We start from the raw sequence: 16,979 nt of genomic DNA, 5'->3' as shown, positions 1-16,979 counted from the left end.
TGTAGTAAAATTATAGTAATATTTCTACACACTCGGGGTTGGATCCTGACCATATTCTACATGAATTTCCCTGCTGGGAGGGCCCCAGGGGATCATAGTGGCATCCCAGCATATCCCGGGATTTGAACCAGCGATCCTTGGATCATAGTGGCAGCGCTTTGACACACTGCTTGCCATCAGTAGCCGGAGTCTGAGAGAGCACAACTGGCCTTGTGGAGTGATGGCATGTCACTCCTAAAGTGATGCTATGGTCACCACAGGCACCTGTTAGGTGTTGTATGGGAGCTGGGGAGCTGTGATGGCTTAGCTTTATCAGCGGCAGCTGGAATAGAGGCTGTCTGAAGGGGAAGTGTGGGGCACTGGGGACAATGCTAATAAAAGGGGGAGTGGGTTGAAAAATGGGGTACAATTAATAATAAATTATTTAAAAAATAAACAAAAAACCTTCATTGGGTTTAAATGTTGAGAGTAGGGTTCAGTAGGGTTCAGTTCCCCAGCACACCACACTCTTTTACAACATAGCATCGATAACAATGTATAATTAGTACTTTATTATGACTAGTGGGGAAAAAGACCCCCAACACACTTACATACCTGACCAAGACCCAGATATTCACTCTCATGCGGTCATCACATCCAGCAATACTGCTATTCCACACAAAGTTCTCAGTGTTTATTGGCTTTAAAAGTGGCTGTGTCCTAATCGCCAGCCCCCGTCCACACTTCCTCCTCCTCCCTCTAGCTGAAAGGGCACTAGAGCATGAGTATTAAAGACGAACATCCCTAAAGGAGGAAAGGAAAGAGTGCTAGAAAAGGAGGGCACTGGAACAGGGAAGGGGCCTTCAGTAGGGGGAGTGGTGAGAGCATAGAGCTTGAAGTGATTGCCCTCCCCTCCACCCTCATCGTTCTCTCTGTGCGCAGGCTGTCTCCACGTCCGCCGCTGTTTTCGGGGTGTGTTCGGACAGGATAAGCGGACCCCCGTGTTCTCGGATCACCACGTCGTCTTCTATCCGCACCCCGAGGCCTCGGAATCTCTCGGGACACGACTCGTCGTCCTCGCTGAAGTACAGCCCTGTGAGAGTGCGCAGACGTTGGCAAAGGGGTCAGCATGAGTGCATACCGTACATGTTTATCGTAGAAGGGGAGGAGTTAAAATGTTTGTCCAAATGTTTGTGGACACCCCTTCTAATGAATACATTCAGCTACTTTAAGTTAAACCCAATGCACACACACACAGCTAGTCTAGTGTCTGTAGAGAAGAAGTACTGCCAATAGAATAGGACTCTCTGGAGCAGATCATCATCATGACCCTATTGGCTCCATGCTGCCTAATGCCAGGCGTGGGCTAGAGGGGTTTAAAGCCCCCCAGCATTGAGGAGCTGTGGAGCAGTGGAAGAGCTGTGTTCTCTGGAATGATGGTGGTGGAGCTCCATCCAGCACTTTTGGGATGAGTTGGGGATGATGAGGTGGGGTGGTGATCAATCATCCAACATCCTGACCTTACTAACGCTCTGATCACTGAATGCAATCAAATCCTCACAGCAATGCTCTACTCCAGAATCTAGTAGAAAGTCTTCTTCCTTGTACAGTAGAGACAGTTACTCCAAAACCAAAGCAGGAGAAACTCTCATAATTCCTTTGATTTCAGATAAAAAAAACACAATTTTTGAGCAGGTGTCCCAATACTTTTGTCAATATAGTCTGTGTATAAAACTCTTCACTCTTCGTTTACAGCGAGGCTCTGAGCTAATGCTAAGTTGAAATTTTCCTCTTCCCTAAACTTTCCGTTCCACCTTAAATAACGCAGCACTGGCACTCTATTTAAGGTGGAATGGAGAGTTAGCATAAGAACCAGCTTTAGCTTGGCTCAGTTTGGCTGCTAACTGGTAACGTCATGAAACTTATCAGTTCTAATAAAGTTCTGATTAGTTATTTCTCACTGAAATAATAAAATCACAGATGAACTCCGACTGGGGTAGTTTCCAAAAAATGAGAAGTTCGTCTGCAGCAGCTGAGGATCACGTCTACTGATGCCGCCCAGAGGACGACAGACTAACTTATGCTACAGCAAAGCTAAGGGTCGAGAGCGGACCGGCCGATTCCCGATCCAATAAAAATGGCTGAATCCTCCTCCTTCTCCTCCTCCTCCTGGCGGCAGGCTGAACAGCGCACCTGGTGGCCTCACCTGGCCGTGCTGAATCAGGGTTGTACTCACCGGGCTCGATAGTGACGGCCATGCCTGGCTGCAAGGGCTGAGAGCGGCACAGCTCAGGAGTGTCATGAACGTCCATCCCCAAATAATGACCCACGTGATGAGGACAGTACCGCCGAGCAGCCTAAAGAGAGGAGGAATCAATAAAGCAATTAATAACTAATCAACATTAATTCAACAACATTCAAGAATTAATATGATCATTTCATAGCACACTATATGACAAAAGTATTGGGACACCTGCTCATTCACTGCTTCTTCTGAAATCAAGGGTATTAAAATACCCCCTGCTTCTGTTGGAGTAACTGTCTCTACTGTCCTGAGGAGAAGGTTTTCTACTAGATTTTGGAGGAGGAGCATTGCTGTGAGGATTTGATTGCATTCAGCCATAAGAGCATTAGTGAGACCAGGATGCCCCAACCCCCCCATCCAAAAGTACTGGATGGAGCTCCTCCACCATCATTCCAGAGAACACAGTTCCTCCACTGCTCCACAGCTCCTCAATGCTGGGGGGCTTCATACCCCTCTAGCCCACGCCTGGTATTATTAGGCAGCATGGAGCCAATAGGGTGAATTTATTGATCTGCTTCAGAGAGTCCTATTCTATTGGCAGTACTTCATCTGTGTCAGCAATGGGTGCAACTTTTGGACATGTAGTGTAACTCTCCAGACGTTTCAACACCACCCCAAATCTAACACAGCGCATCTAGGCCTTCTGAAGGCAGTAATTAGCTGGATCAGGTGGCGGTAGGGAGGTGGGGTGTGTGTGTGTGTGTGTGTGTGGGGGGGGGGATTAGGGTTGAATCCAATGTCTGCAGGAAGGTGGCTCTCCAGGAGCAGGGTTGGAGACCCCAGGGAGAACGTGTCTGAAGATCGTGGGAAGACGAAATTACTGGTGACAGCCGTGGTACCTGAATTACAGGCTCAACCCTGTTACTCCGTAAACCCTGTCATTTTGGTCATTTCCAATTCCCACACACTATCTAGGACTTCCCCATCACACAACGCAGTGAGGCCTGGAGGTTAGCATGAGCCTCCTCAGAGTCACGTGAAGCTCCACCACTCTTCTCACAGTTAGCTAACTGCTAATTCTGTTATATCAGCTATATCAGCAAACAGTGATAGTGGAGGGAGGGAGGGAGGGAGGGAGGATCCCAGTTATGGTTGGCTATGGCATCACCCAGTGATGGGGCCAACGCTTAGACAGCTGCACCTTCCAGGAGCCTCAACCTCGTTCCTTTCAACCTTGTTCCTCACTTAAGCCACTTCAGCAAAGAACCTTACCTTACGAATGCTGAGATATCCTTCCTGAGGTGGGTCGACACTTATTACATGTTTAAAAGCATGTTTTCAAAGATTCAATGCTGCTAAAGTGACATTTCTAAGAGTGATCATGACCTTATTAGTGCCCACTGCAGGGCAGGAGGCCGCAGTAATCACCCGCCAATGTACAAAATTGCTGCGGTTTTGGGAGAGCTCCTGGTACGCCGTGCAGCTCTTCCGTGCGCTTGGTGTCGGCGGGTGCGTTACCGCTTTAATCACAGCCTCCGCAACAAGCGTCTGAAAGCCACGGCGCTGTGAACCTCACCCAAGGTGCTGCTGCACAGCCAGAGCAGCGAAGACGGCGAGGCCCGCTGCGGTGAGAGCGCTAGAGAGCCGTGCCTTTTATGGGTGCTACACGCAGCACCACGGCATTTTATAGAGGCTGTAATTGGGTCAGGACTTTACAGTTTAAATTGGCCCAGAAGAGCTTATAGTCATTTCCTGACCACAGGGCTCTGGCGCAAAACCCTAAACAAACACACACACACACACACACACACACACACCGGCAGGACTGGAGCTAGAACCTCCGTTCTCAAAGAATGTCAGTTTGGGAAGATGAGACGTACCTAATGTTCCCCCTCACCTCAAATCTGAGGCGTAACATTGGCTTGAACACGGGGCTGGGGGGGGGGGGGACCAACCAAGGGGCTTCCAGGGAATGGGTTAGAGAGGAGTTCATTCATATTATATGCACTCTTAGTATTAGTATTAATAATAATAATAAAGAAGTCTATGAGTGATACCACAGAAGAACCATTTTGGGAACCTTTTAAAGGTTCTTTACCTATTTAACGGTTCTTCAAACTCTGAGAGGCTCAGACCCAGATCTCTATGAAGCTGCTTTGTGACAACATTTGTAGTAAAAAGCTCTATATACATAAAATGTAATTGAACTGAATTGAATATCTCTTTTAAAAAGAGGGTTTTTTAATGAAACTAAAAGTGGTTCTTCTATGGTATCGCTCAAAGAACCCTTCATAGCACCTTCTGTGCACTATTATCTGGTAATAGTGTAGATAGACGTTTGCATTTGGAGACTTTTATTAGAACGACTTTAAAGAAACACTATGGAAAATTGGCATTTCTTGCTCCTGGGCTCCCCCTATAGTCAGCAAGTGCAATGCGCACTTTGAGGCGCCACTAAAAGGCATGGTTTTCTGGACAAGCTGAGAGCAGCATTTGGGCTGAGGCGGTAGAGTAATACTACAGGATTTTACACTATATGACTCATATGACAGAGTCAGTGGAGCATCAGCGTGACGTTTGAAGCTGCTATTTTAGGTAATAATGCTGCATAGTGTTGCTTTAACATCAGCAGGACAGTTATAGCCAGTTTAATCAGGCGAACTCATCATAACTCAGTACATCTGCCAGTGTCTGCAAGCAGATCTTGACCTTTCCAATATGGAGGACATGCTGACACTTGGCCGCTGTTTTTAAAATCGGTATTATTTATTTTTATATATATATTATATATGTAATGTAATGTAACTATTTATTATATATATATATATATATATGTATCAACTATGAGAGGTCTTACCATCACAGATATGCTAAAGTAGCATCAACCAGCATGTATCTCAGCCTCAAACGGAACGATGAGGAATCTAGTCCCTCTGTGGTGAAGCTGCTGCTTTTTAATACTGTAAAATGTCGAAATCTGTACTGGACACATAAAACGGCCTCCCATTACTCACAGCAGCCCTTCAGCTGAATATGACAGGCTTGTCAGGGGAACGCTCCCGCTTTGGGGAAGCAAGGGGCAAAGCTGGAGAACACTACTCCACTATTTACTACATCAGGATTAGCAATAGATAACTCCACGTGCATTTGAGTCGAATTCATGGTTTAAAATTTGGCTACGAACTAGGCAAAGAAAGTCTCAAATTTGTAACTATGGAACAAAAATGAGGCGAAATTTAAAGTATTTGTTCATGTGGTGATTTTCGCGGGATGTGTTTTGCAAAGTTTCAGTTAAAAATCAATATAAAATCTGCTAAATTTTGCTAAATATGGTTTTGTTGTTGGGAGTAGTGATCTTTCACTTGGTATCGGTCTCGATCCCTCATTGTAGTCCTGGTAACACCGTGGTTTTCAGAGTGTGCACTGGGCTTCAGAGTCAGGTATGTTAGCATGGGTTAGCGTACCTTGATGGCGTCTGCATCGTTGGCACTGTGAGGTAGCACTCTCAGCTCTCGGAGCTGCTTGGCCAGCATGGTGAGCATGGTGGAGTAGATGTGTTCCAGACTGACCCCAGGAGAGCAGAGAGACAGGCAGGCCAGCTGCACCTCCAGCACGGCCTCGTACAGCTCCCGCTGGGCCTCAGTGAACCTGGAGGAGAGAAGGCTGAGCTCGGAGTGTGTTCCAGTACAGAGCATTATTACCATTATGATCACGAGCGACGTGAGAAAAAAGCAACGTGACCATGAGAAGTTCAGAAACCAAAGATTCTGGGGTGGCTCCAGTGGCTTCGCTCCTACATGAAAACGCCACTGATTTGAACATGAAGGTTCTGGAAAGGTCAGGTCCCAAGAGCTCCCAAGACTAGGACTTCCACTGAAGCTAAGATGCATTTTTCCTTCTGCTGTAAAGCTGCTGTTTTGGAGATACAGGGTTTTTGCGTGATATTGATGATAATCAGTACATCATCGTTGTGTTAAAATTTCATGACGACGGCGCCCTGAGTGGTCCAGTGGAGTAAGGCGGGGTCACTATGACCGCTATGAGGATCGCTCGCTTGCTAGCTCGAATCCCTCTCGTGCTGCCACAGCTATCAGCAGCCGAGGCCCCAAGAGCACTATCGGCCCTCCTCTCTCTCCAGGGTGGGTAGATGACACCTTCTCAGAGCCAGGTGCGCGCTGGGTTGGGTAACAGGCGATGACTTGTCTTAATTAAGCTGCTTAATCAAATTACATTGATATTAACTATCAGTCTAATAGAGAACAGACCACTCACTTTCCATTGACCGGCCACGTGCGCGTGACATCACTCACATAACCATAGTATTCACAGCCTCCGTCCAACAACACCATCTCTCCATCCTGAGAGAGAGAGAGAGAGAGAGAGAGAGAGAGAGTTTTAATTTAGGCCTGAACACGCATTAACAACTATTTCGAAATACACACTACATGTCCAAATACTTGTGGACACCTCCCGGCAACATTGCATACTGCACTAATACTTTGAGACCTGTATGATGGAATGGAAAAAAGGGCACACCACCCATCCCTAATTACAGCCCAACACCCTCCCTCACTGCCCAGCCAAGCCCCTGCTCCATGTAGCCCATCCAGACCACTCACAGATCTCTGCAGGGGTCTCATACAAATACAGAAACCAATACGTTACATATCTACAAGAAATTATCTTTAAAATCACATGTGCAGAATAAAAGGCTGCGTACAGAACCAGTCTCTCACACACACACACACACACACACACACACACACACACACACACACACACACACACACACACACACACACACACACACGGATGCCGGTAAGGGCACTGTGGTACCAGTCAGCCCTGCCAGGGATGAGGAGAGGACACACAAGGCAGGCACACTGAGGCTGAAGAGGTTCAGCAGATGAACAGGGTCGGGAAACCTCTGCACACAGGTTTTACAGCACCTTCACGATCTGGTTGTTGTTGATGTAGTGAAGGGTGTTCGCTCGGTTTCCACCAGCAACCACCGGAGGGTACGCCAAGAAGTTAGCACCATGCGCCCGGCACTCGAAATCAAACTGGGAAGGAGGAGAAAATCCGGTCAGACACCAAAACAACGACGACGACGAAGACGACAGACCCTCCAACCTCTGAGACCACTGACGTGTGTGTTCGTTAAACAGAACAGCCCATAGCAGAAGCGGCAGGTGTGTTTAGGAACGGCAGAGCAGGACGTTCATAACGTGGAGATGTTGGCGTGGAGGTCTGTTCGTGCACGTCCACTGTTGCTAGTGTTTAAGTCCAGTCTCCTTTTATTATTAATAGAGCGACCACATTTCGGTTTTTAACAATCAATAAAAAATATTAATAAATAAAAAATTATATGTACAAAAAGTACAAATAAAAACCAGTTCTATACATACACACTCTACACAAATTATTTTTAAAATGTATAATAACATTTTTATTACACACTTTTCACCCAGTAGGCTCAAGTTGTAGGACCATGGGAATGTGTATGAGTGGGAGGAGCTTAAATGCCTTTAAAAACATGCAGCTACTGTATTAGTACAGTAACACATCCTCATTTACAGAGAGCTGTAAATCCAGTAAACCCTAATCTTCTCCTTTCAGTCTTTATTTGACAAATTAAATAAAAAAAACTATTTTAAGTCCTTAAAAAAGTAAAAAATAAAAACTGTGTCACTGGACACTGTTCAGTCCTCCTGGTCTGAGCAACTGTCTAGAACTGTGTGAGACATTAATCTGATTATTGATTTGGACATTTAAGAATATCTGGTACCTTTTTTTATATTTTTCTGTTGTACAATTTTTGTTACCTTTTATGAAAAATGTTCCACAATTACCTGAAATTAAACCCATCTGCTTACTACTTCCACCGAAAGTGAAGGAATTTTACGCAAGTTTTTTGGATCCCAGAAAGTCCGGGAAATGTCTGGAAAAGAGGACTCTCCTTATTTTAACACAAGTCAACATAAACCAAGCAGATCAGCGGCTCCTCTATTTTCTTTAGCGCAGATGAGCTCCTCCCCTAATTTATTTGGCATGAATTAGCTCCTCCCTGTCTATTTCAGCGTAGATGGGAAGCGCTCACTGTACATTTTCATGAGTTAGCTCCTCCTGCACGTCTTATTGATCAGATTAGCTCCTGCTTCAGTTCATATTACAAGAAAAAGAAAAGGTCCAGCAATTTACCTTCGCATAGATTAGCGCCTCATCGATGTCCCCCCTGCAGATCGCCATCGTCTTCTTAAAAGCCTGAACAGACGCAGGAGAGTCAGTCTATTTACAGAATATTTACAATATTATTCATGATACACTAAATGTCCAAATGTTTGTGGACACCCCTTCGAATAAACGCATTGGGCAACTTTAATCTGCACCCATTGCTGACACAGATGTGCAAATGCACACACAGCTTGTCTAGTCCCTGTAGAGAAGAAGTACTGCCAATAGAATAGGACTCTCTGGAGCAGATCAACATCATGACCCTATTGGCTCCATGCTGCCTAATAATGCCAGGCATGGGCTAGAGGGGTATAAAGCCCCCCAGCATTGAGGAGCTGTGGAGCAGTGGAAGAACTGGAATGATGGTTGGTGGAGCTCCATCCAGTACTTTTGGGATGAGGTGGGAAGTGAGGATGATGAGGTGTGGTGGTGATCAATCATCCAACATCCTGACCTCACTAATTCTCTTGTCTCTGAATACAATCAAATCCTCACAGCAATGCTCCTCCTCCAGAATCTACTGAACTTCTTCTCTGGACAGTAGAGACAGTTACTCCAACAGAAGCAGGATAAACTCTTTTAATACCCCTGATTTCAGAATTCAAACCTGCAGAATTTCCCTGACAAAAAAAAAAAAATCAAACACACACACACACACACACACACACACACACACACACACACACACACACACTGACCTGTGCGGTGATGCGTCCTGCTCTTTCATGAGCTCCACCTCAGCGGGGCTCCTTTATGGCTCGAAGAGAGTGAGTGAGCGGCCGAAGGGAGCGGGTAATGGCCCCACCTCCAGCAGGGGGCGCACATGGGTCTGGTGCAGGCGGGGGTGGCAGGGCTGAGAACTGTCGTACCACACCGTCCCTCCTGAGAGAGAGAGAGAGAGAGAGAGAGAGAGAGCAGAGAGCAGAGAGCAGAGAGAGAGAGAGAGAGAGAGAGAGAGAGAGAGACAGAGAGAGAGAGAGAGAGAGAGAGAGAGAGAGAGACAGAGAGAGAGAGAGAGAGAGACCTTCTAACTGGTGTAACTGTACTGGTTGAGTGTGTATACTGGTTGAGTGTGTGTGTGTACTGTGTAACTGTTCTGGTTGAGTGTATGTGTTTACTGGTGTAACTGTACTGGTTAAGTGTGTGTGTGTACTGGTGTAACTGTACTGGTTGAGTGTGTGTGTGTTCTGGTTGAGTGTGTGTGTACTGGTGTAACTGTACTGGTTGAGTGTGTGTGTACTGGGTGTAACTGTACTGGTTGAGTGTGTGTGTACTGGTGGTAACTGTACTGGTTGAGTGTGTGTGCTGGTTGAGTGTGTGTGTACTGGTGTAACTGTACTGGTTGAGTGTGTGTGTACTGGTGTAACTGTACTGGTTGAGTGTGTGTGCTTGGTTGAGTGTTGTGTGTACTGGTGTAACTGTACTGGTTGAGTGTGTGTGCTGGTTGAGTGTGTGTGTACTGGTTGTAACTGTTCTGGTTGAGTGTGTGTGTGTTACTGGTTGTAACTGTACTGGTTGAGTGTGTGTGTACTGGTGTAACTGTGCTGGTTGAGAGTGTGTGTGCTGGTTGAGTGTGTGTGTACTGGTGTAACTGTACTGGTTGAGTGTGTGTGTACTGGTGTAACTGTACTGGTTGAGTGTGTGTGCTGGTTGAGTGTGTGTGTACTGGTGTAACTGTGCTGGTTGAGTGTGTGTGCTGGTTGAGTGTGTGTGTACTGGTGTAACTGTGCTGGTTGAGTGTGTGTGTACTGGTGTAACTGTGCTGGTTGAGAGTGTGTGTGCTGGTTGAGAGTGTGTGTACTGGTGTAACTGTTCTGGTTGAGTGTGTGTGTACTGGTGTAACTGTACTGGTTTGAGTGTGTGTGCTGGTTGAGAGTGGGTGTGTGTACTGGTGTAACTGTACTGTTGAGTGTGTGTGTACTGGTGTAACTGTACTGGTTGAGTGTGTGTGCTGGTTGAGAGTGTGTGTACTGGTGTAACTGTACTGGTTGAGTGTGTGTGCTGGTTGAGAGTGTGTGTACTGGTGTAACTGTTCTGGTTGAGTGTGTGTGTGTTCTGGTTGAGAGTGTGTGTACTGGTGTAACTGTTCTGGTTGAGTGTGTGTGTGTTCTGGTTGAGTGTGTGTGTACTGGTGTAACTGTACTGTTGAGTGTGTGTGCTGGTTGAGAGTGTGTGTACTGGTGTAACTGTTCTGGTTGAGTGTGTGTGCTGGTTGAGAGTGGTGTGTTCTGGTGTAACTGTTCTGGTTGAGTGTGTGTGTACTGGTGTAACTGTTACTGGTTGAGTGTGTGTGTGTTTCTGGTTGAGTGTGTGTGTACTGGTGTAACTGTACTGGTTGAGTGTGTGTGCTGGTTGAGTGTGTGTGTACTGGTGTAACTGTTCTGTTGAGTGTGTGTGTGTACTGGTGTGAACTGTACTGTTGAGTGTGTGTGTACTGGTGTAACTGTGCTGGTTGAGAGTGTGTGTGCTGGTGGGAGGAGAGGGGCCACCATGTTTCTCCTGCTGTGTAAAAGATGGAGGTACACAGTACCCCCCCCCCAAGTTCTTACTACATCAACAAACCTAATCCTGCACCTCTGTGGATTTTACCTTTTAGGCTTTGAGGACCACGCCGAGCTCCTCGATGCAGTGCACTCTGTCCAGTCCCGTCAGCGCAGCTGCCCCATCCCGACCCGACCGAGGCCATCCACAGCTCGCGGGCAGGGTCTCTGCGGGGCACGAACAGTATAGCCTGGTCCGGCCGCCCGGAGCCGAACATGACCAGGGCGCTGTCTGGCTCCAGAATCCCCGTCAGGTACAGGAAGTCCTGGTTCTGGTGGAAGGGGTACGGGATGTCGTTGGTCATGTAGCGGGTGGGGTGTGACAGGACTATGACGATGTGGGCAGAGTCAGAGGCGTGGCTGGGGCCGGTCAGGCGCTCGGAGCGAGCCTCGATTATAGACGCCAGACGCTGCCGCCGCAACTCAAACTCCATCTGAGTTAAACCTGGAGTTACTTCACCTGAGAGAGAGAGAGAGAGCAGAGAGAGAGAAAATCAGAAAATGCATTAATGGCATGGTGGTGTATGGTGGTGTCGTGTAGGGTGGTGTATGGTGGTGTAGTGTAGGGTGGTGTATAGTGGTGTAGTGTAGGGTGGTGTGTAGTATAGAGTGGTGTGTAGTGGTGTAGTGTAGGGTGGTGTGTAGTGTAGAGTGGTGTGTAGTGGTGTAGTGTAGGGTGGTGTGTAGTGTAGAGTGGTGTGTAGTGGTGTAGTGTAGGGTGGTGTGTAGTGGTAGAGTGGTGTGTAGTGTAGAGTGGTGTGTAGTGGTGTAGTGTAGGGTGGTGTGTAGTGTAGAGTGGTGTGTAGTGGTGTAGTGTAGGGTGGTGTGTAGTGTAGAGTGGTGTGTAGTGGTGTAAGTGTAGGGTGGTGTGTAGTGTAGAGTGGTGTGTAGTGGTGTAGTGTAGGGTGGTGTGTAGTGTAGAGTGGTGTGTAGTGGTGTAGTGTAGGGTGGTGTAGTGTAGGGTGGTGTGTAGTTGTAGAGTGGTGTGTAGTGTAGAGTGGTGTGTGTAGTGTAGGGTGGTGTGTAGTGTAGGGTGGTGTGTAGTGGTGTAGTGTAGGGTGGTGTGTAGTGTAGAGTGGTGTGTAGTGTAGAGTGGTGTGTAGTGGTGTAGTGTAGGGTGGTGTAGTGTAGAGTGGTGTGTAGTGGTGTAGTGTAGGGTGGTGTGTAGTGTAGAGTGGTGTGTAGTGGTGTAGTGTAGGGTGGTGTGTAGTGTAGAGTGGTGTGTAGTGGTGTAGTGTAGGGTGGTGTGTAGTGTAGAGTGGTGTGTAGTGGTGTAGTGTAGGGTGGTGTGTAGTGTAGAGTGGTGTGTAGTGTGTAGTGTAGGTGGTGTAGTGTAGAGTGGTGTGTAGGGGTGTAGTGTAGGGTGGTGTGTAAGTGTAGAGTGGTGTGTAGTGTAGAGTGGTGTGTAGTGTAGGGTGGTGTGTAGTGTAGGGTGGTGTGTAGTGGTGTAGTGTAGGGTGGTGTGTAGTGTATGAGTGGTGTGTAGTGTAGAGTGGTGTGTAGTGGTGTAGTGTAGGGTGGTGTAGTGTAGAGTGGTGTGTAGTGGTGTAGTGTAGGGTGGTGTAGTGTAGGGTGGTGTGTAGTGTAGAGTGGTGTGTAGGGTAGTGTGTAGTGTGGTGGTGTAGTGTAGGGTGGTGTGTAGTGGTGTAGTGTAGGGTGGGTGTAGTGTAGAGTGGGTGTAGTGTAGAGTGGTGTGTAGTGGTGTAGTGTAGGGTGGTGTGTAGTGTAGAGTGGTGTGTAGTTGTGTAGTGGTGAGGGTGGGGTGTGTAGTGTAGAGTGGGTGTGTAGTGGTGTAGTGTAGGGTGGTGTGTAGTGTAGAGTGGTGTGTAGTGTAGAGTGGTGTGTAGTGTAGAGTGGTGTGTAGTGGTGTAGTGTAGGGTGGTGTGTAGTGTAGAGTGGTGTGTAGTGGTGTAGTGTAGGGTGTGTGTAGTGTAGAGTGGTGTGTAGTGGTGTAGTGTAGGGTGGTGTGTAGTGGTGTAGTGTAGAGTGGTGTGTAGTGGTGTAGTGTAGGGTGGTGTGTAGTGTAGAGTGGTGTGTAGTGGTGTAGTGTAGGGTGGTGTGTAGTGTAGAGTGGTGTGTAGTGGTGTAGTGTAGGGTGGTGTAGTGTAGGGTGGTGTGTAGTGGTATAGTGTAGAGTGGTGTGTAGTGGTGTAGTGTAGGGTGGTGTGTAGTGTAGAGTGGTGTGTAGTGGTGTAGTGTAGGGTGGTGTGTAGTGTAGGGTGGTGTGTAGTGGTGTAGTGTAGGGTGGTGTGTAGTGGTGTAGTGTGGGGTGGTGTGTAGTGTAGAGTGGTGTGTAGTGGTGTAGTGTAGGGTGGTGTAGTGTAGGTGGTGTGTAGTGGTGTAGTGTAGGGTGGTGTGTAGTGGTGTAGTGTAGGGTGGTGTGTAGTGTAGAGTGGTGTGTAGTGGTTGTAGTGTAGGGTGGTGTCGTGTAGAGTGGTGTGTAGTGGGTAGTGTAGGGTGGTGTAGTGTAGGGTGGTGTGGTAGTGTTAGAGTTGGTGTGTAGTGGTGTAGTGTAGGGTGGTGTGTAGTGTAGGGTGGTGTGTTAGTGGTGTAGTGTAGGGTGGTGTGTAGTGTAGAGTGGTGTGTAGTGGTGTAGTGTAGGGTGGTGTGTAGTGTAGAGTGGTGTGTAGTGGTGTAGTGTAGGGTGGTGTGTAGTGGTGTAGTGTAGGGTGGTGTGTAGTGTAGAGTGGTGTGTAGGTGGTGTAGTGTAGGGTGGTGTAGTGTAGAGTGGTGTGTAGTGGTGTAGTGTAGGGTGGTGTAGTGTGGGGTGGTGTGAGTGTAGAGTGGTGTGTAGTGGTGTAGTGTAGAGGGTGGTGTAGTGTAGAGTGGTGTGTAGTGGTGTAGTGTAAGGGTGGTGTGTAGTGTAGAGTGGTGTGTAGTGGTGTAGTGTAGGGTGGTGTAGGTAGAGTGGTGTGTAGTGGTGTAGATTGGTTATCTTTTAGTTTTAAGGGTGGTGTGTAGTGTTGAGTGGTGTAGTGTAGAGTGGTGTGTAGTGTAGAGTGGTGTAGTGTAGAGTGGTGTGTAGTGGTGTAGTGTAGGGGGTGTAGTGTGAGAGGTGTGTAGTGGTGGTGTAGGGTGGTGTTAGTGTTAGGGTGGTGTGTAGTGGTGTAGTGTAGGGTGGTGTAGTGTAGGGTGGTGTGTAGTGGTGTAGTGTAGGGTGGGTGTGTAGATGTAGAGTGGTGTGTAGTGTAGGGTGGTGTGTAGTGGTGTAGTGTAGGGTGGTGTAGTGTAGGGTGGTGTAGGGAACTGATCCTGAAATTCTTTTGGCCCAAAGCTACAAAACCAGGGAGCAACATGAGACACCTACTGAACGCTGACCCAGGATTACGATCACTTCTAATGATCTCTGATCAAGTGTGTGTGTGTGGTGGTGTAGTGTATGGTGGTGTAGTGTAGTGTATGTGGTGTAGTGGTGGTGGGTGTAGTGTAGTGTATGGTGGTGTAGTGTAGTGTATGGTGGTTGTAGTGTGTGGTGGTGTAGTGTAGTGAATGGTGGTGTGGTGTATGGTGGTGTAGTGTAGTGAATGGTGGTGTGGTGTATGGTGGTGTAGGGTAATGTATGGTGGTGTAGTGTAGGGTGGTGTCCCGTAGGGTAATGTATAGTGGTGTAGTGTAGGGTGGGTGTAAGGTAATGTATGGTGGTGTAGTGTAATATATGGTTGTGTAGTGTAGGGTGGTGTAGGGTAATGTATGGTGGTGTAGTGTAGGGTAGGGTGGTGTAGTGTAGGGTGGTGTATAGTGGTGTAGTGTAGGGTAATGTATGGTGGTGTAGTGTAGGGTAGGGTGGTGTAGTGTATACACTATACACCACTATACACCACCCTACACTACACCACCATACACCACCCTACACTACACCACCCTACCCTACACTAACACCACTATAGTGTAGTGGTGTAGTGTAATGTAGATCATTAGAAGTGATACACTACACTACCATACACCATATATCAGTGTGTGTGTGTGTGTGTATCAGTGTGTGTGTGTATCAGTGTGTGTGTGTGTGTGTGTGTGTGTGTTACCATGTTTGATGAGGTGGGGTGTGTAAAGGGACTCGGCTGTCCCAAATATCGCTGAGGAACTTTCTTCGTCTTCCATCCCTCAGTCTTCACCGACACGTTCCTGCAGGGACACCTAAAAGCACCTGGGGGGACAAAAAGACAGTCAGCAATGCATCCTGGGTAAACACTGGGGACAGAAACTAAACCCGACGCAGCAGAGGAGAGAGATCCTTCATCTCTGAGGAGAAAAGCCAGGCTAAAGTGCAGCTTCCAAACATGGTGGGAGGTAGTTTCACACACTGCTGCTGTAACGGTGTACCACCCCACCCACACCCCCACTCATACCCCCACCATACACACTCATACCCCCACCCATACACACTCACAACAGCTGATGTTTTGGGTGCAGGTTGATCAGACTTGAATGAGGCCAATTAATAACAGAGCTCATTTGCATACCGGATATAAGTATACAGTCACACCTCAGCAACAGAAGCCGTGTGGTTTAACTGTCAGGGTAAATCCTGAGTGGAACCAATAACGACCACCAGCACCCCCCCCCAACCCCGAGAGACCAGTTCCCTACCTGATCTGGACACGAGATGGACAGCAGTCCTCAGCAGCTGAGAGGGGTTCAGCATGTTCAGCAGCAGCAGCAGCAGCAGGAGGAGGAGGAGGAGGAGGTGGAGGTGTGTGTGAACCTTCTCCACCTGTCAGCATGGGGGTGGAGCTTCTCTGCGCGGACGGACAGTGAAATAGATCAGCGGGACACACCGGGACCCCCCACTGCAGCCTGCCTGACACCCTCAGCTCTGCTCACATGCTCAGCACTCAGAGGTGAACAGCCCGACCCGCCCATTTCACACCGCGACCTTCGATTGGTCGAGCGGAGAGACATTCGCGGGCTCTGATTGGCCAGCTGGGCTCTGACTGAATTCAGGGAGCGACGCTAGTTGACGCAAGACCCCTGGGTACGCTTCAATACGGGGGAGCGAAGATCACTAGGAAGGGTGCACACTTACTGGGGCCATTTTGTAGATAGACAGCTAAATATATATATACTGATAGACAGACAGACAGATAAATAGACAGACAGACAGATAAATAGATAGATAAATAGATAGATAGACAGCTAAATATATATACTGATAGACATATAAGTAGATAGATAGTTAGACAGACAGATAGACAAGTAGATAGATAGACAGACAGACAGATAGATAGACAGCTATATATATACCGATATAGACAGATAGATAGACACAGACAGATAAATAGACAGACAGATAAATAGACAGACAGATAAGTAAATAGACAGACAGACAGACAGACAGATAGACAGATAGACAGACAGACAGAAAAAAAACAAGAAACAGTTTTTATTATCTTGAGGTTAGAAGAAAAGTGAAAATCTGAGCTAACGGGGGCAGAACCTGTGGTCTGTCTGGACTTCAGACGTTTCTACCTGAACCTACATCACCAGAACGTTTAAACCTATTTTATAAGACGGTTTTAAACGGGAACTTCAAGCTTTCAAGCTCTCAAAAAATGCAGCGGAGGATTTCCGCCGGTAGAGGAGGTAGGGAGTAGGGAGTAGGGAGTAGGGCGTAGGGCGTAGGGCGCTCACTCTGCAATGAAGCGCGCCCTCTGTGTGAGTGGTGTGGTAGTGCAGCCCGCGCGCTCGCCTGTCTGAAACAGCACTCGGGCCGGAGCTGGTTGGGTTGTTGTTGCTGCGGATCTGCTGGTGGAGAAACGCTGAGACCCCTAACCCAGGTACCGATTACGGGATCACACTCCCACAATACTTCACGCCTCCACGTGCACTCGTCCTTTGACTGGTTTAGCACGCGCGCTCGTGCTGGAGCGAGAGCAGAGAGTGACTCGCTGTTCTAGAAGCTTCCATTGGGAGCGATTATAATCCCGTGCAGCTCGAGCGAGTGAGTAAATGAGTGGCTGCAGGCTGTGCGTAAGAGTAATCTA

At 47.8% G+C, this 16,979-nt stretch overlaps 2 protein-coding genes across 5 annotated transcripts in view; one reads left to right on the top strand and one right to left on the bottom strand.

Annotated features, from left to right (window-relative positions):
* Window positions 1–536: 536 nt before the first annotated feature.
* On the bottom strand, window positions 537–15,930 carry xpnpep3 (X-prolyl aminopeptidase 3, mitochondrial). Its single transcript, XM_072674496.1, is given in 13 exon segments — window positions 537–1,072; window positions 2,216–2,336; window positions 5,689–5,872; window positions 6,497–6,582; window positions 7,174–7,287; window positions 8,426–8,488; window positions 9,157–9,266; window positions 9,269–9,350; window positions 11,057–11,144; window positions 11,146–11,458; window positions 15,021–15,038; window positions 15,041–15,142; window positions 15,586–15,930. Coding segments are annotated over 13 exon segments (1,509 nt in total). The 5' UTR covers window positions 15,641–15,930; the 3' UTR covers window positions 537–899.
* Window positions 15,931–16,672: 742 nt separating this feature from the next.
* The window catches only part of st13 (ST13 Hsp70 interacting protein), a 6,916-nt gene continuing 6,609 nt past the window's right edge, over window positions 16,673–16,979 (top strand). For 2 of the 4 annotated variants that reach the window (XM_072675090.1, XM_072675091.1), the window contains exon 1: window positions 16,799–16,936. The gene's annotated coding sequence lies outside the window, so the exon portion shown is untranslated. Of the gene's footprint in view, window positions 16,773–16,798; window positions 16,937–16,979 lie in introns of those variants that run through there. The other 2 variants (XM_072675088.1, XM_072675089.1) reach the window with 2 other exon arrangements.

Source organism: Salminus brasiliensis, chromosome 3 (genome assembly GCF_030463535.1).
Source record: "Salminus brasiliensis chromosome 3, fSalBra1.hap2, whole genome shotgun sequence".
In the NCBI taxonomy this organism is placed as follows: domain Eukaryota; kingdom Metazoa; phylum Chordata; class Actinopteri; order Characiformes; family Bryconidae; genus Salminus; species Salminus brasiliensis.
Note: the sequence above shows the minus strand (reverse complement) of the source record. Positions and strands in the feature narration are given on the sequence as shown.